This window comes from Eleutherodactylus coqui, chromosome 6 (assembly GCF_035609145.1).
Source record: "Eleutherodactylus coqui strain aEleCoq1 chromosome 6, aEleCoq1.hap1, whole genome shotgun sequence".
Lineage (NCBI taxonomy): Eukaryota > Metazoa > Chordata > Amphibia > Anura > Eleutherodactylidae > Eleutherodactylus > Eleutherodactylus coqui.
This window is the reverse complement of record NC_089842.1, coordinates 79,993,404-80,021,071: the sequence shown is the minus strand read 5'-3', so window position 1 is coordinate 80,021,071 and position 27,668 is coordinate 79,993,404. Positions and strand designations below refer to the sequence as shown.

Sequence of the window (27,668 nt, the reverse complement as noted above, 5' to 3'; positions counted from 1 at the left end):
TTCCTGTAGCTGCCAGGACATGCTGGGGGTTGTAGTTTCACAACAGTTGGAGACCACTGACATAGAACACCGCAGTCTTCACGTCTCTGATGAGTGGAATGGTCAGTATGGTGTGACACTAGCTGAGGCCAGGGAGGTAAAGTTCACACTCTGCAAATACTACAGCGGCGCCGAAGATGAGCTGGGCGTCAGGCAGGCGGCCGGCCACAGACTGTTAACCATTGCTGTTGTGTATCAATCTCCAGACATGGCATCCTTATCACAGCAGTGATGTGCGTGCCAACACTATTTTCCTGTCAACGAGGCGCAAACATTGTAACAGTTCTGTAATCTGTGTCCTACGGCAATACAGTTATGCAATGGCAGGTCCGGATTCCGCCTACGGAATCCAGCACTGACCGCGGCGACCTTCACTGGCATCTGCACAAACCTGTCTTCTTTCGCCTTTCCGTAAGGTGGATGGTCCGCATGGCTCGCCGTCGGACATGCGCAGTACAGATTTTTTTCTTTTTGTAACTCCTTTTTCCGCGGAATCCGCGGCCTGTCCACAATGTCAATTGCAGATGGGCCATGGGTCGGATGGCTTCCATTGATTGCATGGGAGCCATCAGTGCGGGAACCACGGAAAAATGAAGCATGCTGCAATTATTCATCCGTGAACATGACATGCTATAATGGGGCTGTCTGCTGTCCATGAAGTTATACAGATAACATGCCCCCCAGTCACAATGGTTCTATACTTCTCCTGACTCAGTAACAGGCATCTGCCAGAGCCCTTCCATAAACAATGTTCTGAGTGTCGCGGCTCCGTGCGGGATCACATGATGCTGACATCACCAAAAGTTGCAGCTTTTCATCTAAACTCTATGCTACTACAGATATTGAATATCCATCAGCTTAACAGTTTTTGCTCGCTATAATGGTGGAAGTGTCCATTTCTTTTATAGTAACTCTGGAGAACATTTCCAGAAAAAGAACTAAAATTACCTTATTGGTTCCACTGGTACTTCTGAAATTCCACAATACATTCCAATTCGGCACCAGATTATAGGAAGTTCACCGCCTGAGCTGTTCTTGGCCATACAGACTTTACAGGTGTCAAGACCGTTGCTCCTGCTCCACATACTCATGAAGGGGCTTAAGATGTTAGAAACAGTTTTCTCATTTTTATTCTACATTAAGGGCTTATTCACACAGGCGAGAGTCTAAAGCAAGTTTTGCGCGTTGCGAGACGCACAAGTCTAACACGAATATAAAGTCCTTTCTTTTGAGTGGACTTATTCACAAACGCTTTTTTCCATCGCAGCATGTGTTCTCGCGGAATGCCTTGCCCTTTGTTTTCAGTGGGACCTTAGAAGACGTTGCAAGCTGTGAGAGGTGCAGGCAAGGTTCCCATAGCACACAATGGGAAACACTTGCAATCCTCTGACAAGCATGAAACATGACGATTGCTACAGGAGTCATGCAAGGCATTTTGGAATTAAAGAAAACCGATCTCATGCTCGCCCGTGTGAATGTAGCTCAGGGTATCATACACACCAAGGACAAACATTGACTCTAAAAACTATATGAAATACTACAAAGTCAAAAGTGGATTCAAATGGAATGGAAAATACACAATGAAGGGCATCTCCTTCCTGCTGGATCCACTTTTGACTGAGTTTAAAAAAAAAAAAGAACCACATTATAAAGGTTTTTGGCTGATGAGCTTTCTTCTACTCCATAGAAACGTGTGTAGGGTGTATTAAATGTGTTTGTGAGCGCCTTTTTTTTGGATGAGGCAAAATGAGCATCGCATGCCCCTCTCTACTCATAATGCCAGGAAACAACTTTTACACATCGGGTTGGATTATTTTTGTTGTTAAGATGTACACAGTTGTGAACGGTTAAGATTTCATATACTTATTACAAAAAAGAAGAGGTGTGACAATCCGCCCAGACATATGGGCTCACCTGCCCAAAGACCCATGCGATGACATCACCGCAGGGGGAGGAGCAAAGAACTGAGATCATGCTGAGCAGAGCGAGTGTGACAGATCCCAGCCTCCAGAATGCTGCAGAGAAGCCCATCCACTATATATGAAACTCCCTAAAAATAATAAAAAAATCCCCTGTAAATATAATCCTGGTGTCGTCCTCTTCAGCCACATCACCAAAAGGCAAATGTAGTCCTCTTAGTTGCTGGAAAAGCTGGGTGGCCATCACTACATCTTCCACTGTGGACACTTTCCTGAATGGCCAATTTGCTACTCAGAAAGCTGGAAACAGCCAGTGGGAATAATAAAGGCAGCCATTAAAGGGCCAGGGGTTCTTACCCAGCTTTCCCCTGACCCAGAATGGCCACCTTGCCTCGTTAGGTCGTGGTACACCCTTTGATTCTGTAGTATTAGGACAATCTGACCCACAGGAAGCCAGATAACCTCCTGTAGGAGTTGTAATGGCTGCCATATTGGTTGTCACTCATTTTTTTCCAAAAAACGGTAACTAAGAAACAGCTAAAGATGACGAAAACTTGAGGATTTTACATTTACGGGAGATTTTTTAAAATACATGTATTTTAGAATCAAATCCACTTTAAGAAAGCAAAGAACATGAAGTCATAAAAAATAAAAACGGCAACAAGTAAAACAATAACAAAAAGTTTTTTTTTCTCTTAAGACATGGCATTATCTGAGCGAGCATCTGGTCGATGACGGTCACGACTGAACAATAACACAAAGGTCTTGGGTGTAAAGTGTGAACATGTTCCAGATCCCGGGAGCTATGCAGCAAGCAGATCTGTCTGCCTCTACAACGGGGGGCAATGAGACCTTACAAATGGTACACAGCAGGTAATAGCGCCGGGCGCAATAAAGATGCATCGAGAGGGTAAAGTGCATAGTAACACCGCATGCTTCAGGTATTGCTTCAGAGTAACTGGAAAATAACATGCTACATATTTCACCCATATTCACAAATACTGCTGGCCTCTTATTACCTCACAGCAGTCCTTGCTGAATCTTTGAGCATGATCTGCTGTGCTGCATTGTGGGAGATGTAGAACTCACACCAGGCACTATCATGCCTTGTAAAATGAAGAGAAAAAAAAAATTAAAAAAGGGGTATTCCCATTTGAGTAAAGGGAACCTGTCACCGGGTTCTTGCTGCCAGAACTACGGTCACCATAAACCAGAGACAGGGATGCCTAATGCCCCTCGTGTGTTATTAGGAAACCCTGCAGCGTTTTAGAATAAACACACTTTAAAAGTTTGACTCCGAACAGAGCTCTGAAGGCAAAGAGGTGGGCTGCGGCGGTGTCTCATACCCGATCATGTAGACGGACGGCTCTTTCCCTGTACACAAGCATAGAAAGAGCGCTGTCAGTCTACATGATGCAGGGAGCGGCTAACGCAGCCCGCCTCGGACGCAAGAATCCCGTTCAGAGTTGTGCTTATTGTGAAACGCAGCAGCGTTACAGACCACCGCTTACATGGGGGCACTGTGAAGATATGTTCCAGGCTCGACCAGCATGAACTTTGTAACAGGTTCCCTTTAAATGCAAATTGCTTTATGATTGGCTGGGGTGCAACCGATCCGAGCAAAAAAAAAAAAAAAAAAAAAGAAGAGGCGGTTGTGCCGATTCAGAACCGCACCCCCTTTATCATTGTTTCCTGCACATCGGCCAACCAGAGGAACTGCAGGACACATCCATTCAAATGAATTGGGCCAGCTGCAATAGGGTGGTTAGCAGCAGCGCTGTGCAGGAAAAAAAGTCTAAAAGGGAACCAATCTCCACACCAGCACTGATGACCCTTCATTCTCAGGATCTGTTTAGGGCCAAAGCGAGGCATACCATACCGTAACACATTCACTTTATAACATATGAATTCTTCTTTAAACAGCGACAGGCTGAAAGGTAGAGGAAAAAAATGACAGCGTCTGTCAGCACAGTGCAAATTTTAAACCGCAGCTCTGGCTGTGACTGGTGTACAAGACTAAATGTAACACAAGATGAAGTATCCTACTACTACTGTTAACTCTCCAATGAGGTTCATGCACTGCAGCGTCAAGACCTGCTTGATACATAGCTCTCCGTCACCATCTAGTGGCCATTTTCAGGTCTGTTAGTACAGTCTGTTCATGAAGGGCATTAAAAAAATTAAAAACCAGCAAGTGTAGAATGAAGCGAATTTTGTAACATTATAGGCAAAGAATGGATGAATTGTACCTCTGGCACCTCCTGCTAGCTTAAAATAACAATGTGCAATTCTTCTGGAAGCTGTAGTAATTTAGCATAATGCTATAACGAGTTGATCCGCAAAGTCACACACTGCAGAAAGTTACGACAGGTGTTTAAAAGAAAAAAAAAATTGAGGGAAAACGAGGAAGGTTGTTTCATCTATTGTCATTGCTAAAAGTCTAAAGGTACGTTCGTATTTATATATTTATCATAGAAAAAAAAAGTGGAGCGATGCAAACGTAGTACACCCTCTGCCGTGTGGGCAGCCCTTCTGTCAACCTCATGCAAGTCCCTGGCACTGAAGAGGCCTGAAAAGTTTTCCAAGGTCAGCATGTTCCGAGTTGAAGAGGGGACAAAAGGGTTCTCCAGTCTGCAAGGAAGACCCATGGCAGTCCCTCACCCCTTCGTTGTGCCACACAGTTCACAAGGATCAAGAAAGATCTTTGACACGGTTACTTTAAAGGGAGTGGAAGGCTGGGGAGATGCGGGGTGGCGGCGGCAGGTGAGCAGAGCAAAAGGTATAAAGGGTAGAACGAAGGGGGGTGCTGATATACAAGTTTTGTTTTTTTAGGGCATCTTTCTGACTCCCTGCATCCATGTAAGGAGCACGGTGCTGGATCTACTGCCTCGGAGCCTCTTCCACAACTTCAATGCCATGCTGCTGCAGCTGTGCCCTCAGGACTGTGTTCTCGTTCTTCTGGTCTTCTATCTGATCAGGAAACAGAATATGACAAGGTTATGGATTTGCAGAGTCAAGTGAACTAAAATAGATGATCATGAACATAATTTTCATATGTTGGTTGAAACAGAGTCATTATCTGAAACAGAAATATCTGTATAGGAGGCTTAAAACTGGGTGAGGAACAGCCAACCTGCTACAAAAGGTGAGGTTGTGGAAGACAGTGTCATGTCACAGATCATACACCATTGGCAACATCAACAAGACACAATGTAATTATACAGCATCATCAAGGTCTCTCATAGGCAAAGATTTCAAAGCAGACTGAACTTGTATGATGTGCTGTTCAAGCACTTTTGAAGGAGCACTAAGAAAATGGCATAAATAGTGGATTAAAAAAAAAAAATCTACACAACCGTCAAAATGCCACGTTTGTTATGTTAAAAAAAACCTGACAATGATGAATTATTTCAGATTTATTTCCACATTCATTGTGACCCGTTATCTGTACAATTTCTGTACATTAAAGGGGCTGCAGGTATTTTTGGCAAGTAATGGTTGTGACAAGCATCTCCCATATTCTTCATATGTCTGGCCTGTGGGGGAGGGGGGCAGGATAGAAGCCTTTTCTATCAATGGAAAACAGCCAAGCCCGGCTAGGTTTTGCCAGGAATTTCACCTTTCAGCACAACGACCCAAAGCAGACCTCCATATCAACAAAAGAATGGCTTCACTAGAAGATGATCAAAGTTTTGGAATGGCCCAGCCAGAGCCCAAAGCTGGGTCCCATTGAAAAATCTGTGGGCTGACCTGAAGAGGGCGCTACACATCAGATGTCCTCACAATTTGGAGCGCTTTCGCAAGCAAAAGAGAGCAAAGATTGCCAAGTCAAGATGTGCCATGCTGATAGACACTCACCCAAAAAGACAATGCCATCATAAAATGAAAGGGTACATCAACAGTCCTTTTAGGTAGGTGTCTATCTACATGGTGCATCTTGACATAGCGGCTTCCAAGAGGCATTTTCCAGCAGGGTAATGCTCAGCCGCACACACAAGAGGGAGGGGGAAGAGTCACAGGAGCCTCCACAACATTGTCACTTCTGTGGCCTGCGCGGTGGCAGATCTATCGCCAATAGAACATGTATGGAAGTAGAGGCTCAGTTACGAGAAATGTGGACTGCTATTCGCAGGATACCATACGGAACCTGTAGGCCTCCATGCATCACATCTTGTATCCAAGCTGGAGCGGCCCTTCAAGGGGTCAGTTTTGCCAAATTAAAATCATCCTTTTGCTCCATTATTGTAATAAACATTACAATTATACAAAATTCCATCTGATTCCAACAACTCCTTCTAAGGGAGGGATTTTTTTTGACAATGAGTAAAAGTACTTGGAGCTCCTGGTCATGCTCTTCCAACCACTGTCGGACATTTCTAGCCGTGGGACATGTCACATCATCTTGCTGGAAGATCCTATCTGCGCCAGGGAAGACAAGCAGCATGTACAGGTGTACGGGGTCTAAAGGGTGGATTCATAACTAAACCGGTTCACCGTGCCTTCCACATGGATGAGCGGCCCAGAGAAAGCCATAGAAAAATTCTGCAGACCATAACACTGCGGCCACCGGCTTGTGTTCTTCTAGTAATGGTTGCAGGGTGTTTTCTGATGTTTCTCGCCTGTCATGCCAACATCCGTCAGTTTAATGATGCAGAAAACGCCATTCATCGGAGAAGGCAACCCTTTGCCAATCAGTGGTGGTCCAGTTCCAATATTGCCATGCAAATTGAAGCCCTTTCTTCTGATGCCCCTTTGTTAGCATAGATGCAGTGACCATCCATTTGCTTCGGAGCCCCATAAACAGTCGGGTTTGCTGAAATGTTTTGGACACATCTTATAGCCCTCTGGTTCATTTTCATGGTGAGCTGCTCCACTGTAGTGTATCGGTCGGCCCATCCGCACCTTCGTAGCCAATATTCACCTCTCACATCAAAGGTCCGTGGTGCTCCGCAGTTTCCACGTTCGTTATATCCAATGGTGCCATTTGTCCACTCACAATACACTTCCACCACAGCAGCGAGTTAACGGTTCACAGCTCTGCTGTTTGAGAAATACCGTCACTCTCGGTCTGGAAGCCAATAAGCATCCCTTTTTGCAACTTTGATAAATCATCCCTTTTACTCCTGACAACGAGCGATATGTGAGCAGACAGCCTATTACACACCTGATATACCAACCAACCCAGCACATGGCATGTCACTTCCTTCATGGGCTACACACACATATATACATACCTACACCATTCTAACCTGATATGTACTTTATAAGATCAGAAAATACATTTTTATTTTAATTTTGCAGTTTTCCACTACCTGGGGCATCCATAGGAGCCACAAGGGAAAACTAGCCCCAATCATGACATTAGTCACTGGCAGAGCTCTGCTATGCGTGGGAATACCATGTGTTTGCCAACAAAGACTGTCATACTGCCTCTATTCACTGTAATCCTCACTGAACACTGCCTAGGTAGCAATTAATCAGAAAGAAGTGGTCATAAACTCCATGGCAGCTTGATACTTAGAGAACCCCAGAGCTATTATCTAGTTGTAAGGAGTTGTCCCCCACTAGCACAGCTGAGCCCCACACCTCTGTTAAAGAGGACCGGTCAGCTCTCCTGCCATGTCCGTTTTAGTAAACATTTAATTTTTATAAAATTTAAAAAAAAATTGCATTTTTTCTCAGAGCTCCACATTGTGCCGTTCCTCTAGTACTCCTCCTAGAGGTTTTATGAATAGATTGACAGCTGAGTGTTCCTACAGTGTTTGATAAGGGGCACGATAAACGCCCAGTTGTCTATTAGTACATTTCTAGGAGGGACAGCAAAACCCAGAGTTCTAAGAAAAGACTCTCCAAAATTGCTACTATATGGGGAATACGAGTACTTATTAAAACAAACATCAGGAGGGGAGACAAGTCCTCCAGGCATCACCCTTCAGTTGCCATATTTCCAAAAGTATTTGGACGCCCCTATCAGTAGAATGGTTTGGATTGAGTCTTATTAGCATGCCACCTGTCCTAAACTATGCTACATAAGATACGGACTCTTGGAGGTGTCAGCTATAGTTTGTGACCGGAACTGCACACTATTGGATATACCGGTTATGTCGCTGCACACAAGCTGTTCATCATGAACTGCAACACATCGGCCATCAACAATAGTACAAGGAGCGTCATCATTGGACAGTTGAGCAATGGAAGAACGTTCTATGGAGTGAGGAATCACACTGCTCCATCTTCAAATCAGATGGACGTACCTGGTTGTGGTGGATGATGAGGAACGCCTTTTACCTGAGTGTGTCATGACAACAGCTAAGATGGAGGTTCAGCTACAGTTTGGGGATGTTTTACGTAGCATGGTCTCGGCCTGTTGGTTGTGGTGACAAGAACCATGAACACGGAGGTGTACCCTAACATTCTAGTAAGTAATATGCTACCAACAATGCGGCAATACTCTGGGGATGGTCAGCCATACTTCCAACAGGACAGCGCACCATGTCACAGATCCATTGCTGTTTTACATTGGTTTGAGGATTTGGATGTCCCATGATTGGACCGGCTGCACAGAGTCCTGACCGAACCCTACTGAACATCTTTGCAATGAACTGGAATGTCAGGTCAGGAAATGTGAACAGCATCCATCTTCTTTGAAAGAATCAGCAGATGTTTGCAGGATGAATGGTGGGAAATACCAGCTGAAGTGTATCAGAAATTCGTATAAAGTATACCACGAATAATATGCAATGTCATTAGGGCCAAAGGAGCCCCACTAAGTATCAACCTATGGAAATAAATACTACTTTGGATTCTTGCTCAGGCGTCCAATTACTTTTGGTAGGACAGTGTATATCTATCTGACAAACTACAAGACTGTTACATAACAGACCTGCTGACGCAGCATCTCATTGTCCAGCTGCAGCCTCTCGGCTTCCTTGAAGGTTTCCTGCATGCGCTGATTTGTCTGGCGCAGATCACGGATGTAGTCGCAGGCTTTGGACAGGATTCCGCCTTTACTCTGCTGTATACCGGAAAGCAATGAGATTTATTAGGACCCCGAGGCAAAATAGGAAAGCTGAACGTAGCAAGAAATATCATGGCATGTGCATAAATCACAGCTACAGATTCTCTTTGAATGCTCTTCTCCCTTAGGCCCTTACACTAAGCAATATATCAGCTTTGCCTGTTACCTTCCTTAAAGCAAGCCTCCAGTCAGGAGCTCAAAATAAACTCTGTACCTACAGGGAAGGATTACCTGCCATTTATTTTTCCTCAGATCTCGCTCCTTGGCTGCATTTTAATTCAGCTCTATTAAGACAGAGCTGTTTAGCTACAGTGCCTAATTACAAGTAGTCTAGGACACGCCCCATCTGAGTGTGACACCCCCAATTTTCAAGGTTGGCAGGAATTAACTTTTAATAAACTGTCTAGAGAAGAGGACTATGTTCATCTTACTGCTCCAGTTTTGCTGCTCTCCAAGTTACAGTCTGGAATGATTTTTGATAGCTGGACGATCCAGTTGTTAATCTTGTCTCTTCTTCTCCTCTCCACTGCAAGAAGAAGAGAGAAAGATCAGAAGTGCAAATACACAACCTCAGTAATGAGGAGTGTCTGCAGAGACTGCGGCTTACCTTCATTGTGTTGTGCTCTACGCCGCTCATCACGTGGAGTTCTGTTGCCATCCATTTTTCTAGCAAGGGAAGTACAAGCTCCAATTACATACGGCACCATGAGTCTTAATAGGGTTGGTTTTTTTATACCACTTAAGACATTTATTAACTATCCACAGGATAGGGCCTAAAAATCTGATCATTGGGGTCCATCCACAGAGATCCCCAGCGATTCAGAAATCTGTGTACCCTGAATGCCACATGTGAATGGAGTTGTAGTGTGCATACTAGACCGTCACTCCATTCACTTCAATGGGATGGAGTGAGATTATTGCGCTCAGCAATCTTCTTCCTTCCCATAAAAGTGAATGGAGCTGGGCTCACACATGCGCACTACCACTCCATTCACATGGGGCACTAAAGGCCCTTTTACATGGGACGATGCAGGGTTTTGAATGATAATAGTCCTGTTGCATGCAGAAACTAGGCTTAAAATCCGAACTACCATTGTTCGGTGTAAGCAGAAGCAGTTTAGTACTGAACATCCGCTGCTTACAGTGAAAAGGAGGGGCAGGGGGAGAGAATTCTTCTTCAGCCGCCCCACCTCCCTGCTGGCTGGGCTGTGAGCGATACTCGCTCCTGAGTAACAGCACAGGAGCGAGTATCATTTGCCTGACACTCGTCCCGTGTAAAAGGGCCTTTAGACTGCAGAGACCTCAGGATCGCTGGAGGCCCCAGCGGTCTGACTTCCAGCAATCAGATATATACCCCCTATCCTTTTATATAGGATATCCATATTCTTAAGGGTTTACAAGGTTTTTCCCATTAACGCTACAGGGCGTACATTTATGTCCTGGAGGGTCGGGGGATCAAGGGTCCATCCCACTCCAAATAATGCGGTTGCTGGCTGTGTTTTTTTTTGTTTTTTTTTTTACAGTTGACACTCGCCCGCAACAGCTCCGATCAACAGTAATGCTGATCGAAGCTGTTAGCCCTTTAAATGCCGCTGTCCATTCTAACAGCAGAATCTAAATGCCCCGATCAATGTTCAGGGATCCCACACTTCTCCCCGCAATGCCTTGTAGTTGCCATAGCAATTAGTTTTGAAAAGTTTTATTAAATTTTTTTTTAAAAAAGTAATAAAAATTAACAAAAATAAAACCTTTTGCCATATTTCTAATAAATGAACAAGCAAAAAAACACATTCGGAGTCGCTGCGGCCATGAAAGTCTGATCTAGCCAAGTAACGTATTATTTACTTCACATGGTTAACGTTATCAGAAGATAAAAACCAAAACAGACAAAAAAAAATAGCTAGACTTTTTTTTTTTTGGTCACCTTGTCCAAGAAAAAAAATGCAATTAAAAGCGACCAAAAAGTCGTTTACACTTAAAAATAGTACCAATTGAAACTACAGGACATCCTTACAAAAATGAGCCCTTGCACAACTATGTCGACAGAAAAATAAGACGTTTTGGCTGTCAGAAGGTGGTGGAAGAAAATAAACTCTCTTTGCAAAAAGCAAAAGTAGTATAGCAAAAGAATAAACTAAACCGAACCCCCCCCCCCCCAAAAAAAACCGAAAACAAACAAACAAAAAACACATAAATTTGGTATTGTACTGACTAAAAAAATAAAGTTATGTCATTTTTGCAGCAGTGTGTGCGCTGTAGAAACAAAACCCACCCTCACCCACCCAAGATGGCGGAATTTGTTTTTTTTTCTTATTATTTCACTCCACTTATAATTTAAAAGTTTTTTAGTACATTTTATTGTACCATTGAAAAATACAACTAGTCTTGCAAAAAAAAAAAAGTGGAGGAAAAAACCGAAAACGGCAAAAAATAAATAAGTTTTTAAAAAAAGGCTGCGTCTTTAAGGGGTTGTCGGAGATTTTTTTCTATGCAACCTAGCTATCACTGCCACAAAAAAACAAAGTTATATATTCATCGCCCCCCATACCCCTCGCTGTGTCCCGCTCTGCCGCTTGGTTCTTGCTCCCATTGTTAGTTTACAGGCTGCAGTCCAGCCTGTGACATCCCCTAAACAGATTGGGGCAATCCATTAACGTGAAGTCACAGGGCAGACCCAGGGCGGCGGCGCAGGACACAGCAGGTAGAGGAGAGTATATGACTGTATTATGACGGGGACAGCTGGATTTTACAGAAGAAAAAAAAAATAATAATTCACCGACAACGCCTTTCAGGATTTGTATATGAAAGGGTTGAAGAGGACCCGTCTGCTCTCTGTGAAGTCTACTTTACAACATACATAAAGGAGTTCTCTAACTGAAAAATAAATCTTGGCAGTTTGTACAGTCTGTGAAAAGCCTGTTCTAGAACACAACTAGGATGAGGCCACGGGCGGAGCGTCACATCACATGGGCTGCTCTTGTCCACGTGACTTTTCTCACAGGCTGCCAGAGTTTCAGTTCCTGGAAAACCCTCTAAAATTACAACAAGCTTATAATGATAAAAGTAGTAATACGTAACTTAGAAATCCTCCAGCTCTCTGGATCTGATGCTTCTATAGCACCTCCCTGGTTACTACTGACATGGAAATGTGACTGCTGCAGCCAATCAGTGGTTGTAGGTGGTCACCAGGTGTGGCCACTAATTGGCTGCAGCAGTCTAAGGTCTGTGTCAACAGGGACCAGGAAGTACAGAGACCCCCGGAATGGTGGGAGTGAGGCAAGGTCAGCATTACTATTTTTATTATTTTAAAAGTTTTTTATTTTAATTGGCTGGACAACCCCTTTAAGTTCTTCATTAATTAACAAATCTGGTCTAGCTTTTTCTTAGATCTCTGTGTTGTGGACATCAGCAGACCCCACTGACTTATAATGGGGGCTGACGGGTACTGCTGAGGTGGGTCATTTGGCTGGAAAAAGTGCAAATCACAGCACTAATTTTTCCCTCAAATGTGACTGAATTGGCAACAGAGCCTCCAAATGCAGATCTGTCAGCAGGAACTACAAGTCCTCTTTATGTAACCCAACACATCTAGTGGTGGGCCATCTGTGTAACCACATTTTTGTATTCACCCAGTACATCAAATATAAGAAAAATTAAGCCACTTTACAAATAGTCTCCTACCAATTTGTATATACAGAGCCTATGCGGAGATCTAGGTCTCTCTAGTTATGGGCTGAAAACAAATCCTGTCCAATCGGACCATGCAGTCATGTGCTATGCCCCTAGTGAGCAAGTGGATCACAGCTGTAAGACCCCACACCAAGGTACCCATCATCCTACAACCTAATTCAGATACATACGGAGAGTAGGGGTGCGTGCGTGGAGCAATCGTCCTCTGTGTCCCAGCAGGAAGCACATCTTGAGGGGTCATCATGACATAGAACTGCCCTGGTGATATAAAAAAATTATAGAACAAAATATTACAGTGCTGTCAGATATAGGCTTATTATATCTCACGTCCCGGTAATTCAGGTCACACTTTACTTTAAAAAACAGTGTTGTAATACACATTTACTTAGGCCGGCATTTCACACACCCATTTAAGTACACTATGTACCCGGCTATGAGCGACGCATGAGCCAGGTGAGAACCTGCAGTCCTGGCCAGAAGCTCCGAGACTGACACAAAGGTTTTTCACAAAGTTTGCTACTTCAAGGGGCATTCCGCCCGTATCACATTTTGTAGCCTAGAGATGGTACAACAGGGGGACTAGAGCTCCCATGCCCACCAGTATCACATCTTGTATCCAAGCGAGAGGCGGTACAACAGGGGGACTAGAGCTCCCATGCCCACCCGTATCACATATTGTATCCAAGCTAGAAGCGGTACAGCAGGGTACTAGAGCCTCCTCACCTACCCGTATCACATCTTGTATCCAAACTAGAGGCGGTACAACAGGGTACTAGAGCCTTCATGCCCACCCGTATCCCATCTTGTATCTAAGCTAGAGGCGGTACAACAGGGTACTAGAGCCTCCATGCCCGCCTGTATCACATCTTGTATCCAAGCTAGAGGCGGTACAACCGGGTACTAGAGCCTCCATGCCCTTCCCCTATCACATCTTGTATCCAAGCTAGAGGCGGTACAACCGGGTACTAGAGGCTTCTTCTGGGGGAGTGATTTTTTTTGACATTGTATTTGCCAATAAAAAAGTGTAAAGACTTCTGAGATGCTTATAACTGTACTTCAGTATACCATATAAATATCTGACTAAGGCCGGTCTCACTCAACCGGATTTGAATTACGCATTTTGCAGGCTCTGTCTGCCCGCTGCATACGCAGTAGATCGCAGGCAATCAGTTGCCATTGCTTTTGATCACATTAGTGTGTTGGAATTCCATAATCTGTGAGAGGAAATTAGAATGGAGCAGGTTGTTTTACCATGGATATACGTGACACAGAGCCCACTGCAATCTATGGTTGCATATATATACCTTGCGGTCGAGTACACGGTCATGCGCAGTACAATTTTGTGGCCGTACGCTGGGTCATGGGCCGGGCTCACAGCGGTTTCTGCTTACGGTTGTGTGAGCCCGGCCTAAAAGATTAAAAAACAAAACTGTAGCAGCAAACCGTGTGAAAAACAACATTTGTGTCAGGCTCAAAACTTCCAAGGTTTAATAAATAGGCGCCACACTGTGCTTCAATTTCTGACGATTTTCAAGATCTCTCTTTGTGGCTAGTAAATCTTAAAGAGCTAATCATATGTAATAAAGTGATGGCATATCAATTGGCTATAACATCACTTTATGATAGGGATCCTAAGAATGAAGGGGCCCTTTCTCAGTTTTCCTTGGACAACAGGCTGTGCACAGAACTGCAGTGTGGCCCCATTCATATTGTAAGGTGTTGACCACACATTATATGAACAAGGCAGATTGGTCATTGTTTGGGAGTAAACAAGCAAAGGCCCGTTGTGCACTTCTGGCATGCATTGGTCTCTCCAGAAGTGTTACGTTATAAGATTCTATGGCATGGTGTGACCAGAGTCTGGGATCTGATGAGGTATATGATGTTGAGGATGTGGGGCTCTATGCGCCCAATGCCCACTCTATAGGGCTGCGATCGAAACAGTAAAGATGACTTAGAGGAGAAGATTTGAAAATGGAAGTGATCAGAAAAAAGTAAGTGACCCTTACCTCCTGCTTGAGCCAGCGTAGGGTCAGCAGTCTGAACGGACACAGCTGTTGTGTCGCCGACATTGGAAGCGGGGAAGTATGCAAAGCGAGCCTCACCACTGACCGCATCTGTAGAAGGGCTACCGCCATTACTGAAGGGGTTCTGGATAACCGCCTGCAACGTCAAGGATAACAGTCTGAATTGAGTACAGTGTATAGCTAGTAACGTAACCCGAGAAACAAAAATCTCCTCTACCAACTGACCTCATGATGTATGGAGCTGCTCCACTACCAGAGAACAAAACAGAACCCAGCCTAAGGCCTTATGCTCACGGGCGGGTCGGATTCCGCATGTGGGAGACTGAGGACTGTGCATACCTGTCTGGGTCTTCACTGCGGATGTGTATGAAAGCGTCGTTAGGCGCGCTGCCGCACAAATGCAGTAGAGGTTATTTCTTTCTTTATTTTTTAAACTCCTGCTTTCCTGCGAAATCCGTGGACAGTCTGCAGTGTGAATTGTGGACGCGCCACGGAAAACTTCCATTGACTTCAAATGGAAGCCATCTGTGCAGGAAACGCACTGAAATGGGAGCGTGCTGCGATTTGGTTTTTGGACTACAAGATCCACAAAACAAATCCGAATGCTTTAATTCAGCTGTGAACGCCCACGTTTCTCTATGGATGGCTTGAACTGCGGATCATCTGTGCGGGTGCCACATGCAGATTCCGCAATTCAAGTCCTCCCGTGGACATTAGGCCTAAATCTATACATAACAGGATGTGACACGGCGTTACATCACTGCACAGCATACTGAGAAGTAATAGTTCACACTGTAACCTCTGCTCTGTATGGTTTAGTCTCAAGTGACCTCAAGTGTTTGGATGTTTACCAGTCATAACCACAGAGCAGGAGGAAGTCCGACAACATACTGCAGGTCAGGAGAAAAACATTACATCTCATGGAAACATCCAGTACGCAGCATCACTGCAGAGCAAGCTTGGCTGTATACATAACTATACACAACACTTCACTTCCACTTTTCAGCCGCGTCCTGTTTCTCAAGCCACAAAGTGGGACAAGAGATTCCTGCTCTTGAAATCAACGAGAAACGCATCACATTACTTATCCTGAACTGACCCCGAGTTATGGGCCATTTACACAGGACGATTATAATTGCCCATCAATATTCGTTCAAACAAAAGAAATTGAGTGAAAATTTTGGATCGCGAGATTCTCGCTGAGTGTAAGCGCTCCCTGCACAGCGGTTCACAAAGGTGGTGACGCACTGAGCGAGAAGCCGCGGTCCAGCCGTGTTCTCTGCCTATATAAACGCTCTGCATGAACACCAATGACCTTAGTGAGGTCAGCGCTCGTGTAGCCGTTCAGATGACTTTCATCTTGTCTAAATGGGACACTACAGGCTGCATTATAATCCAGAGCTGCACTCACTATGTACATACATTACTTATGTACTGAGTGACAGCCTGGCTTATAGCCACATAGACAAGCATTTCTAAGTAGGATACTTAAAATAACTCTTAGTCAAAATTCCTATCTTGGCGATTTGTTGTAAATTACATCACGGATTTTGACGTGGATCTGCAGCAGATTTCACTTTAATTACCGTTCAATTGAAAGGGTGAAATCTGCTGCAGATCCACACCAAAATCTACAGCAAATCAGCGACGTGTGAATGCACCTTTTTAAAGTGTGATCATTAGATTATCTTTCTTAAGCATCTCAATAACCAGACACAAACTATGGCATCAGGTCTTATCACTTTATGTTACCATCTCTCACCTGCGCCACTGCTTGTGGAGTGCCAGCAAAGGCAGTAGTTGAAACAACACTCACAGCTCCAGTCGCATCCCCCTGACCGTCCAGCTGACCATCAGTCACCTGGACAACTCTGTACGTCACCTGAAACATATAGGAAACCCACTGCATGTCAGATATGAGGGGACAAGATCTGCCTGTGTCACCTACACCACTTCAGGGAAACCGCCATACTGTGTGCTCGACTGGACTCATCATTCAAATGGGCCATCTAACTGAAGTAAACAAGTATAATAGCCTGACCCGAGTGTGTAGGGGATAAGCAATATATATCTGCAGTAAGCTAATGTTAATTTTTTTATACCCTTTTCCACACACTAACTTGATCGAACTAAAGTAATGCACATTCATATCAGTTTAAAGGGAACATTAGAATCTGAGAGATCATACCTGTCCTCCATTGTTCTCTGTGCGGAACTGGTACTGAATATTGTGCTCAGAAAAGGCTGCCTGCTGGACAGTAGCAATGGCCACCGCTGTATGCTCGTCGGCACTCGTTTCATCTCCTGGGAAGAGAAGAGAACCACCGGATTACTGAGGAGTATTTCTATACAATAACAGGCTGGAAAACTATCCAAACCCAGAGCAGCTTAAACAGCCACATTTATTACAACGTATCAGTGAGAAATAAGAACCATGAAGCTGGAGACCTCAACAGAAAAGAGAATTGAGAGGGCCAGGAATAGTTGTCAGCTTGTTTCCATTCACTGACTGCAAACCTATTAAAACTAAACAGATTAGTAAACTGTAGAACTTTGTATTTTACTATTTAAATAAAGCTGGGAAATCCCTCTAACCCCTTGGTGCACCTTGACTTAAATGTATGTCGAAAAACCTTCCAGGTGCATTCACACCTAATTTCTCTTTATATACAAGGTGTCAGGGATTACATCCACATGTATTATACATAAAATTTATTTTCAATAGCCCTGAGCCCCACCACCTCCGGTGATTTATTGCTCTCCCCGCTCACATGCTGCCATCCCTCTGGCGGCATGCTGTGAAGGGTAGAAGCCCTTCTATTCTGCAGATGGCTTCTCTGCCTCACAGCGTTCGCTCCTCGACGGACCCGATGCACCTACAGGGGCTCAGCGCATCGGGGTGTACACTACTATATAACCCTGTCATAACCCTGTCAGCGCATCAGGTCCGGCGGGGAGTGAGCGCTGTGAAGAGAGAAGCCATCTGCAGAATAGAAGGGCTTCTCTCCTTCACAACGTGCCACTGGAGGGTTTGCAGTATATGAGCTGAAAGACCAATAAAACACCAGAGGTGGTGAGGGCTATTAAAAATTATATATAATATAGACACTGGATGGAGCGCCCTTCACTGTTATACAGCTAGGTGCAGGTGGATTTCTCAGCTTCGCCTGCACCTAGCTGCATAGCAGGAGAGGGGGTTTGTAAGAAAAATGTACAGAATGGGCTAATAAACCCTATTGCAAAAAATGCTATTCTATACATTAAAAAAAAAGAGAAGAGTGTAGGTATTCTTAATCCTTTTCTCCCCAGGACTACACTTTTATGGGTTAAGTCTACTGCCTGGCGATGATAATACATTGAGGCAGGATTACGGGCCAAGAAAGCACCTACCGTCTTGTAACTCTACCACTTCATCCGCTTCCTGTCCTTTGTCGTGGCTGCAAAAACAGAAAATATGAAAATCAACTTATGAAGTTAATGACACAGATAACACATATCAGAGGGCCGGTGTCAGACCGGAGCATTACAGGCACAGATTTGCACTGTTAGTCAGACAAGTTCCTGGCCTGACCAGAGATCTACTGACCCAACTCCCCGAATCTTGGGGATCTAAGGCTGAGAACTCAGGTCAGACACTCACTGGCAATACACTCTTGTGTAAACAGCCAACACTGCCATTTGGTTGCATTTTAGCTGCAATTTCCTGAAAAACCATGCAAAACTACAACACGAAGCCACGCGGTCACTGCAGATAATCCTGGAGAACTCGGCCAGTGTCCACCAAGGGGAGACCGGTTTAGGCTACTTGTATTCCATTGAGTAAGTCTAGACACTGATGCTTTCCGTCTCCGTGCGTACCTGTGTTTTCTCTTTTTCTGTACTGCAGATGGACACGACGGCTCGCTGACGGACATGCGGAGTACAGATTCTTTTTTTTTTAAAACCTTACTTTTCCTGCATTGTTACTAGGCGATGACGCGGAATCCGCAATATCTCTGCAATGTTAATTGCGGATGGGCCGTGGGTCGGACGGCTTCCATTGACTTCAACGGAAGCTGTCCGTGCGAAATCTACGCAAAAATGGACCATTTTTCCTCCACTTGAGGAAACTGCAATAGGTTTCCACTCGTGTGCAGGAAGAATCGATTTCCCATAGCATGCTATGGATGGTATTTGCTGCAGATTGCACAGCAAAAATGCGCCCGTGTGCGGGCGGCCTTAGGCTACGACTAACCCATCCCAATCACTAGTAAACCGTGCAGGCCCGTTGATGTGAGGCCTAGCCCAGAGTTAGAAAAACATGGCTGCTTTCTTCCAAACACAGCGCCACCCTTGTCCATAGACTTATGATGTATTGCAGCTCAGCTCCATTAAAGTGAATGATATAGCGTTAGTTGCCAGGCTGCACGTTCAGCCCAGCAAGTTTAGGGGAATGGTGAGCAGTAGCGGACAGCGCTTGTCTGATAGCAGTCGTACCCATTTTTCTGCAGATGCTGCGTAAAGTTTTCACTTGCCATGAAGTTTCCTCATTGCTGATCCTGAGGTGAGGCTGACTCAATAAAATTAGATTAGTTTGATGATGCCAGCGATACTCGCTCCTGTGTAACAGCACAGCAGCGGGCATCGCCGAGAGGAGTGTTGGGCATCGTTTACCTGACAGCTCGAGCCCGTGTAAATGGGGCTTAAGATACAAAATCTGATAACACTGGAGGAAACTGGCATGACCACACTGTATGCTGGTAGACGCCAATCAGCTATTGTACCTATATACACGTGGTATACCATCTGACAGCCTGGGCAGATCACATCTCCTGCTAGGCTACATATCTGTGTTGTGTGCAGCCTGGCTCATCCGTCCGGGTTACGCAGGGCACAGCAGCGGAGTTTACATGGCACTATGCAGACTGGAGAATGTAGCACAACAAGAAGCGCAGGTGACGGCTTTCTCTAACAACCTTCCCGAGGAGCCTTTGAAGTCATCTTGCTTCTTGGCTTCCTACTAATGAGCGGTGCCCTCCTTGCATACTAATCGGCTTCTCGCAGCAAGTTAACACTTTCATGGGCAGCAAAACTTAACAAGACGTAGTGAACGCTCTCACCACGGGTTGAACGGTGCAAGGAGAAATGTGAAGCAAAGGGGCGGCCGTAGGGTTGTCCAGCACTAGATCCGTGTAGCTGAGCGCTGACACAATAAGCTCAGCTCAACTACTGTCGGAATATAAGCGGCTCAAGGGGAGAAACAGATCTGCTCCACACCCGACCCACCACATGGGGAACAAGTCACAGACCCCACTGCATAGGACTGTATGCGGCCTGCACAATATGCAGAACACACAGCAGACATACATGAAGCGTGCAGACTTGCGGCGTCATGTTAGATTCCCACATCGATGCAGATTACACATAATACGTGGTATGAGTGGCCCAATAGAAATCGAATGACACGGGTGTATGTGGCCCATGTAAGCGAGAGGAGCTAAAGTGGGAAGGAAGGGCGTTCCAGACATCCGGCTAACTTCTGGAGTGAAGGCCTGACTATAGGCATTATAGAAGTTAGGAAAGAGTATTATATGAACAGCAGTTCTCCATTTCTATCCCGATCTCCCCCGTACAGGCCGGCGATGCCCACCGTTGTGTCATTTACCGTCTGTCTGCATTGGCATTAAAAGGGGTTATCACAAAATGTAACGTTATGCCCTTCCCACAGAATAGGGGATAACTGCTCTGTGGGGGTTTCACCAGAGACCCCCACGATCCCAAGAACAGGAGTCCTACCTTCTCACTGCACCCCCCACAGCGAAGAGGAGAGTGAATGGAGCTGCGGTTGAGCATGCAGAGCGGCGCTCCAGCCACTGTCAGTAGGACGGCTGTAGACGGGGCACACTGTCAGCTATTTCCATCAGCCCCACTGAAATGAATGGAGCGTCGCTCTGCATGTGTGACCTGTCACATATCACTATGGGTGGGAGGAGGACACGGGTCCCTAATTCTCAGGATCACGGGGGGCTCAGCGCTGAAACCCCTCACCGATCATACAGTTATCCCCCAATTCTGTGGATAAGGGATAATATTAGATTTTGGGATAACTCCTTTAATATAGGTTTCGTAAAGGGCACAATTCAGCTGAGGCCTACCGCTTTGTCCCGTCATGTCAGGTTCTGTCCGGAGGTTTCAGCGCTGATTTGCAAGACAATCCCACACAGAACCCAAATAAACCCCATGAAAGGGGTTGTCCAGGGTTAAAGGAACGTGGCTGCTTTCTTCCCAGCACAGCGCCACCCTTGTCCATGGGTTGCAGTCGATATTGCAGGTCAGCTCCCATTCACTACAATGGAGCTGAGCTGCAATACCACACACAACCCTATGGACAAGGGTGGCACTGTGTTGGAAAGAAAGCAGCCATGTTTCCCTAACTCTGGAAACCCCTTTAGAGTCAATGAGGTTTTATCAGTGCCACTTGGTTTATTCATAAGAGGGAGCAGAAATACAGAACCCACAAGATAGACTTAAGGTGTGTTCAAACGAGGCAGAAATGCTGGAAATCTGCACCAAAATTTGCAGCATTTCAGCATCAAAAACTGACAAAATGCACTACTGCTGCCGATTTGGACACGGATTCAGGTGCAGCAGGACGGCAACTGGACTGGCTGCGATCACACAAACAGGCCTGAAGGGGCAGAGGCTCTACCGGCCCAGGTAGATGACCTGGTACCCACAGCGGGCCGTACGAGACCTCACCCATCTTCTACCACTGCCCATCCAACATGCTGCAGCCATCACATCCCCATACTGTGGAGATTACCATTACCATGTACATAATGCTGCAAAACTAAATCACGGGGGTCTCAGAGTGCTGTAAGGGGGGGTTCCCCTGAATCCACAGCACAAGACACTGCAAATTTGCAGCAGACCGCCCAAAGTCAGACTTATACTTTCTTGCAAATGTGCTCTGGAGACCTTAGTGTGAAGACGGAAGGGGAAGCGGCGATCGCAGAGTATCTTACACCAGCCGGCGAGATAAGGCGTTGATGAGAATGACCCACTTATCAGAGGATTACAGCAGCGGAGGGAAACCATCAGGAATCAGGGAGCTAGAAATAATGGCAGAACATCTGCAGAGGAGAAGCAACAACTGAGGGCAGACTATATATATATATACACACACACACACGTATCTGCCAGTGTACACTGGGACAACCAACTGCTGGGATTTACACCATTACTTCTGTTTCAGAAGAGATAAGTGCAACAGTGGCGCCACTTATCCCACCAGGAAGAACATGGGGGGAGATCTCCTAACTCAGTCCCCAGCTACAGGCAGCGCTGTGATGCATTTGCAGCAGTTCCCGCAGTCTCAGTTTCTGCCATCTAAATTGAGGACAGTAACAATACATCTGCCTCTGTCCTCCGGTTCTAGTAAGAGGATAAATGACTTATGATGCATCTTCTGCCGGCGTCTTAAAGAAAACAATTTGTGGTGATGTCACTGCAGGCGGTCATGTGATCCTGTCACATGACCTCGCCCTCCCCGTCTGTACACACAAAGACATACTTACAGCCACAACATCAATCAGTCCCCAATGACTACAAGCAGGTTGGCTGCCACCCAGCTCTCCCGGAGGCGGAGAAGACAAAACACAGATCCGTAGCACTACCGTCCGGTCTTACAGGAGATGGGGACTACAGCTACCAGCAGGCAGAAAACTATTGTCCCTCCTCCATGGCCCTTTGTGTGGGCACCGCCGTCACCCAGCAGGGCTTCCTACATCCACATACATGACCCGTCATTGCCCACGCCCGCGCCCCAATACCGGCAGCAGTCCCCGCAGTCACGTAGCTCAGACACGTCACTGCTTATCAGCCTGCAGGTACAAACCATTATATTGGTTACCCCCCCTGTGATCACAGATGGTACGGTCCATAGCTCAGAAATACAGGAAGATCAGCAGAGGTAACAGCTGCTGGCACTAAGAGGAATGGCAGTGTGGGACTACAAGTCCCAGCAGGCCCAGGGCAGGGGGGGAGTGATCTACTAATGACAGCTCACATGCTGCTACTGGTAGGAGGAGCCATCAGCAAGGTGATGACATGCTGACCGTTTCCACCAGGGGGTGGCATATAGCTTTTTACTGATGGGAACTGAATAAAAAAAGGCATCTGGGGTTGTTGGGGGTCCGATCTCTTCCAGGAGGGTTCTGGTGCCATAGAAGTAAAGCTACTCCCACCACTGCGGCGTGCCCGAGGCGCTGCGAGCCGCTTACTACATCTCTGGGGCATCCATGTGCCAAGTCTGAAGCCCGCTGTGTGCCGGCAGAGGTTGCGACTACAATTTACTCTAATTTCTGATGGAAATGATGCTAAATCTGGGGAGCCACGCCCCCAATGCCGAGCCACGCCCCCAACGATGAGCCACGCCCACTTAGTAAAGCAGACGGTCAGCAAACAACAATAATACGTTTTTTGGTGCATGAGAAGCAAAAATGAGCAACTTATATACTAGAAACCGGGTGAAAAACTGTTTAGTAGAACGGCCCCAAGAATCCACAATTCTGCAGACCTCTGCTTGCTGTCAATGAACAGGCACATTGCTTCCATTCACACCTGCATAGCCCCAGTGCTTCACCTATGGCGACAGGAGAGATCTATGCCGGCGGTCACATCCCATACAATGTAGCACTTGGTCTCTATGGAAACGTGGAGGACAATTGTGACATTTTGGTCCAAAAAAACTTGCGGCACTTTTCAACAAGTGGGCGGGACTTAGAGGAAGCCCCCCCCCCCTCCTGCGGGCCGACAGCCGCTGGCGTAAATTATAACGCAAATCTGCACTTCCTCGTTGCGTATTTACCGGAGACCGAGATGCAATAACACAGCGTACGGACTGCGGGTATACACGTCACAGCGGGGAATATATACAACAGGTGTCCTGCGCAGTACGCGGTCACGCACACTACAATGATGCCGCCATACACAGCCGTAAGAACGCTGCGGGAGCCCAGTGGCCTTTCCCGCTTCCATCCGTGTGACCGCGGCCATAATGAGTTCCGGATTGTGATGTCTGATATGCGGACAAGAACCGGTCGTACAATGCGGTCTGCGTGATAACCGGCAGTGCGCAGCTCCAAAGGCCAGAACGGGTCCGTGAATTACCACGCTAGTGTGTCGGCGGCCGCGCTCAGATCGCTGTACGACGGGTCAGTCCTGGGCTCTATTTACACGGGTGTGTTGTGTTGCGAGACGCACTGAGCTCGTCCGCGATTAGCATCCGTGGGTTATTGTACACAAGCACGTTTCCCACAAGACCGACCAATCGCAGCAGGCCCCATCTTTGGGCGGCTCCACTATGGGATCCGCAGCCCAGCACCCCCTCAACATAAATGCAGTTTCGTGCGAGCACAATGCGTTTTTTAACTATTCGAAGCACATGCGATTATCTCATGCACACGGACAATGCGCGTCCAGCGATGTGATGCATTAACTGAGATGCGTCACAATGGCAGGTCCACAACGCGATATCGGTCCGGTCAATATCGCACTCGTCCGTGTAAATACAGCCTTAATGGCCGAACATCACGAGTAGCTCTGTACGAGCGCCAGGCGAATGCCCAAACCGTAACACCACAGGCTGAGTACGCTGACAGGACGGACCCTTGATAGGACCGCCCTCCTCACAACTGGCAGTGAGTGCAGACCCTAAGGCTCGGTTCACATGTAAACCCCGAGGAATGTCCACAGCCGGACCGCACCGAAATGCCGCAAGATTTCCACAGCTCAAATTCCGCGGGTTTTGAAAGTGGTTTATTCCGCTGCGGCCATCTCCCCCCATAGAGAGCCCGCAGTGGAAACGGCGATACAATGGATGTCGCGGCTTGGAATTCCGTGCGGCGTGTCACTTTCATCACGGCTCGGCTCGAACGGACTGTCTGTCTAGGGGTTAAAATTGCCGATGGAATTTCCGTGCAGAAAGTCCGGGGCGCCTCGGAAACGTGTCTGTACGCGGCCTGCCGTACGTATAGCACAGCGTTATATAAGACTGTTATTATACGCCCCAGATGGGTGTGCCGGCAGCTCTGTACAAACACCAACATGGGGCAACACAAATAGTGACTGAAGGCCTTGTCCGACCGCCCTCACACTGTGCTGGAGCTCCGCTGCGAGATTATGGCGCAGGTCCGGCGCAAAACACTGGGAGAAATAGCGCTGCACACGGCGAAAACTGGGCGGACCCCAATATAGTGCATCCAGCGCGGGCCTAAAACAGACAGACTTGGCCATGGGATTCCCCTTCTCTGCTCCGCGAACACAGATGTGCGGGCAGCGCACCAGTACACGCACGAGCGGCCGAACGCTCATCGTCCGCCGCTGGGGTTAAACATTCTCATTCGTTGGTGCGAACCGCGATGTCTGTATGGCGACAAAATGGTTTGCGAGAATCAATCATCGTTTATACGAGAATGTCAGTAATGAGCGACGATCGCCATGCTGCAGTCACGATTGGTGCTCGCTTAACGGGCAGGAATCAGGCGGCGCCAAAGGGCCCTACGGCCGTCAACGAAGGCTAGAGCCTCCGCTGCAAAGCTGGCGCAGAGATCATGCTCAAGGTAGTGCGCCAATTATGGCCTCCGGTTTTTGGTGTGGATTCCACTTTCTCGGATGAGAGGGGCGAATTGTGCACCAACATCCGTGTAAAATCCCGCACCGAGCGCGGCCGATCCTGATACGGATTTTCCACATCCGACACTCCGCAGTACACCCGTGGTGTGCGCAGCGTGAGGCGCCTCCACGCCGGATATAAATGTGGCGCAGCGTTTACACTACAAGCCACGGCAACGGATTTTTAAAAATGTCATTCGCACGGAGCGGAAGGATCCGCCGCCGATCCTAAACCTTCAGCGGGCCAAACACGCAACACATCCGCGCCGCTGAGGCCGGCCGTGTGCGCAGAGATTAGAACACACGGATTTCAATGTCTTTGTTTACATTTCCATATTTTGCGCACGCTTTTCGGTCGAGCGCAAAAATAACGTAGAACAGGTTCTGCTTTTCTGTGTATTTGCGCACCGAAGGACCCCATAGAAATTGATGGGGGGGGGGGGGAGAGGAGGGGACAAATACGCGCGCAATTCATGAGGATATGCGTGAAACACTGCGGAACTCTGCAAGAAAACATCTGGAACTCAGTGAGACTAATTCGCCATTTCATTACCGCGCCATTGTTTGCCGCACACATACGAGTCTGGTTTCAGCACTAAAATAGAGGACGCTGCGATTTTTCCTCCGCTCACGGATTCCACAATTCGCACCCGTGAACAGAAAAGAAAAAAAATATGAAATCTAAAATAACCGCTTTCAATGCCCGCGTTTTACCGCAGATCTTCCACACGGACAGCGAATTCCATTATTAAAATCCGCCCGGCCTAAGAACGACTTCACACGGACCGCAGCGGGTTGTGCTGCGCAAATTCAGTGCAAGCTAATTGGTGGGGATTCCAGACCTCCCCAAAGATTTTTCGTAACGGCGGCGTTTTGGGGCCGATCCTACCGATCCCGCAGGTTATTTATGCGGCCATATTTAACCCTTAAGAAACGAGTGTTAAATCACGCAGCTGATCCAACATTAAAAATGGCGGCCAAATCCGTACTTAAACCGTCTTGATTAACAGCGCAAGTATCCGCAGTGATCTCGCCACGTCAGGCGTCACGGAGCGGGCCACACAGCAAGAATGCCAGTAAGTTCACGCATCTTGTGATCGCGACAAACCGAGGGCCGCCATGCGATGGCATTGACTTGTATGTCACGGGCGCGCTGCCATGTTTAGCGGCACGGTCCGCGTTGCGTCAAAAATTACCGTGATGTTCTAACCTGGGGGGGAAAAAAGTGCACAGTGACCGCGCCAAATACAGTAAAATGCACAGATATAGAGGTGTATCCAGCATATGGGCTCCAGCATATACTACATATCTTACACCCCCCCCCAGTGACAGGCTGCGGGGGTCCGCACTGACCAGACCCCTCCCCCCACTACAGGCCGCAGCCTGGGACTAGAGTTCTCACCTGGCGGCGGCGGAGGAGTCGAGGCTCTGGTCCAGCATGTCCATGTGTCGGGGCTCGGGCAGGGAGAGGGCCCCCCCCGGGTCAGGCTGTGCGGGGCCGGGGCCCGGGGCTGCCCGGGGAGGAGGAGGAGGAGGCGGGAGGCCCGACGGATCTGATCACGGGGACAAACACACGGGTCATGTGAGGAGATCCCTTCCCTGCCTCTCCTGCACCGCCGCCGGGACACGTGAGGAGAAGGGAGGCGGGGAGAAGCTGCGAGGCGCCTCACACCGGGCCGGCACGGACGAGAACCGACAAGCAGCCGCACACAGGGAGAGGCGGGCGGGTCCCTCAGCAGCAGCAGAAGAGCGGGAGGGCCTGGCAATCGCGAGGCAGAAACACGAGCGGGCGGGCCCCAGACACAAGAAGCAGCGCCTAAACCACGAGCGGGCGGGCCCGAGAAACACAAAGCTGACACACAGTTCTAGTCAGTTCTGCGCGGCGGGGTGTTCTCTGTGGGAAACGCAATCGGGGCGGGCGGGCGCAGCACACAAGCACCGCAAAGATCTAGCAAATTCAGTGCAGTCTACAACACGTAGATAATAGGGGCGGGCGGCGCTGTAAGCTATAAATACCGTGTTTCACTTTTTTTCCCCTACTTAATTTTAGTAGCGGTCGGGTTTATTTTCAGGCAGGGTTTTTCACAGTATTTTTTTTTTCGTGGTTTAATATCCGCAGCTCCGGCTCTACACGTAAGGGGTTTCTAGACATGGTTTAGCGGCAATGTAAATCTTGTGTTTAGCAGACAAGACTGGAGCGGTGGAGTGTAAAATCTACTGTCTGCGATTCTGTACGGATCCCTCGCGTTTTACCTCATGAAAGGAGGAAAAAATATAAAACGTTTCAAAACCGCCAAAACGCGGGGGCGCGCATGAGTTTGA

The 27,668-nt window shown here is 47.2% G+C and overlaps 1 protein-coding gene across 1 annotated transcript; it reads right to left on the bottom strand.

The window, feature by feature from the left end:
* Positions 1 to 2,623: 2,623 nt before the first annotated feature.
* On the bottom strand, positions 2,624 to 27,103 carry USF2 (upstream transcription factor 2, c-fos interacting). The gene is made up of 10 exons (XM_066607044.1): positions 26,749 to 27,103; positions 18,084 to 18,130; positions 16,882 to 16,997; positions 16,456 to 16,575; positions 14,676 to 14,829; positions 12,837 to 12,924; positions 9,584 to 9,642; positions 9,408 to 9,502; positions 8,842 to 8,973; positions 2,624 to 4,928 (listed from the first exon to the last, which is right to left on the bottom strand). The coding sequence occupies exons 1-10, from the start codon at positions 26,790 to 26,792 to the stop codon at positions 4,839 to 4,841; spliced, it is 945 nt and encodes a 314-aa protein (XP_066463141.1). The 5' UTR covers positions 26,793 to 27,103; the 3' UTR covers positions 2,624 to 4,838.
* Between the last annotated feature and the right edge of the window lie 565 nt (positions 27,104 to 27,668).

Coding starts and splice junctions, on each gene's coding strand:
- USF2 (XM_066607044.1), bottom strand. CDS start 26,792: ATGGACATGCTGGACCAGAGCCTCGACTCCTCCGCCGCCGCCAG. Junction 18,131..26,748: donor GACTCCTCCGCCGCCGCCAG/GTGAGAACTCTA, acceptor CTGTTTTTGCAG/CCACGACAAAGGACAGGAAG. Junction 14,830..16,455: donor CTCCACAAGCAGTGGCGCAG/GTGAGAGATGGT, acceptor TTGACGTTGCAG/GCGGTTATCCAGAACCCCTT.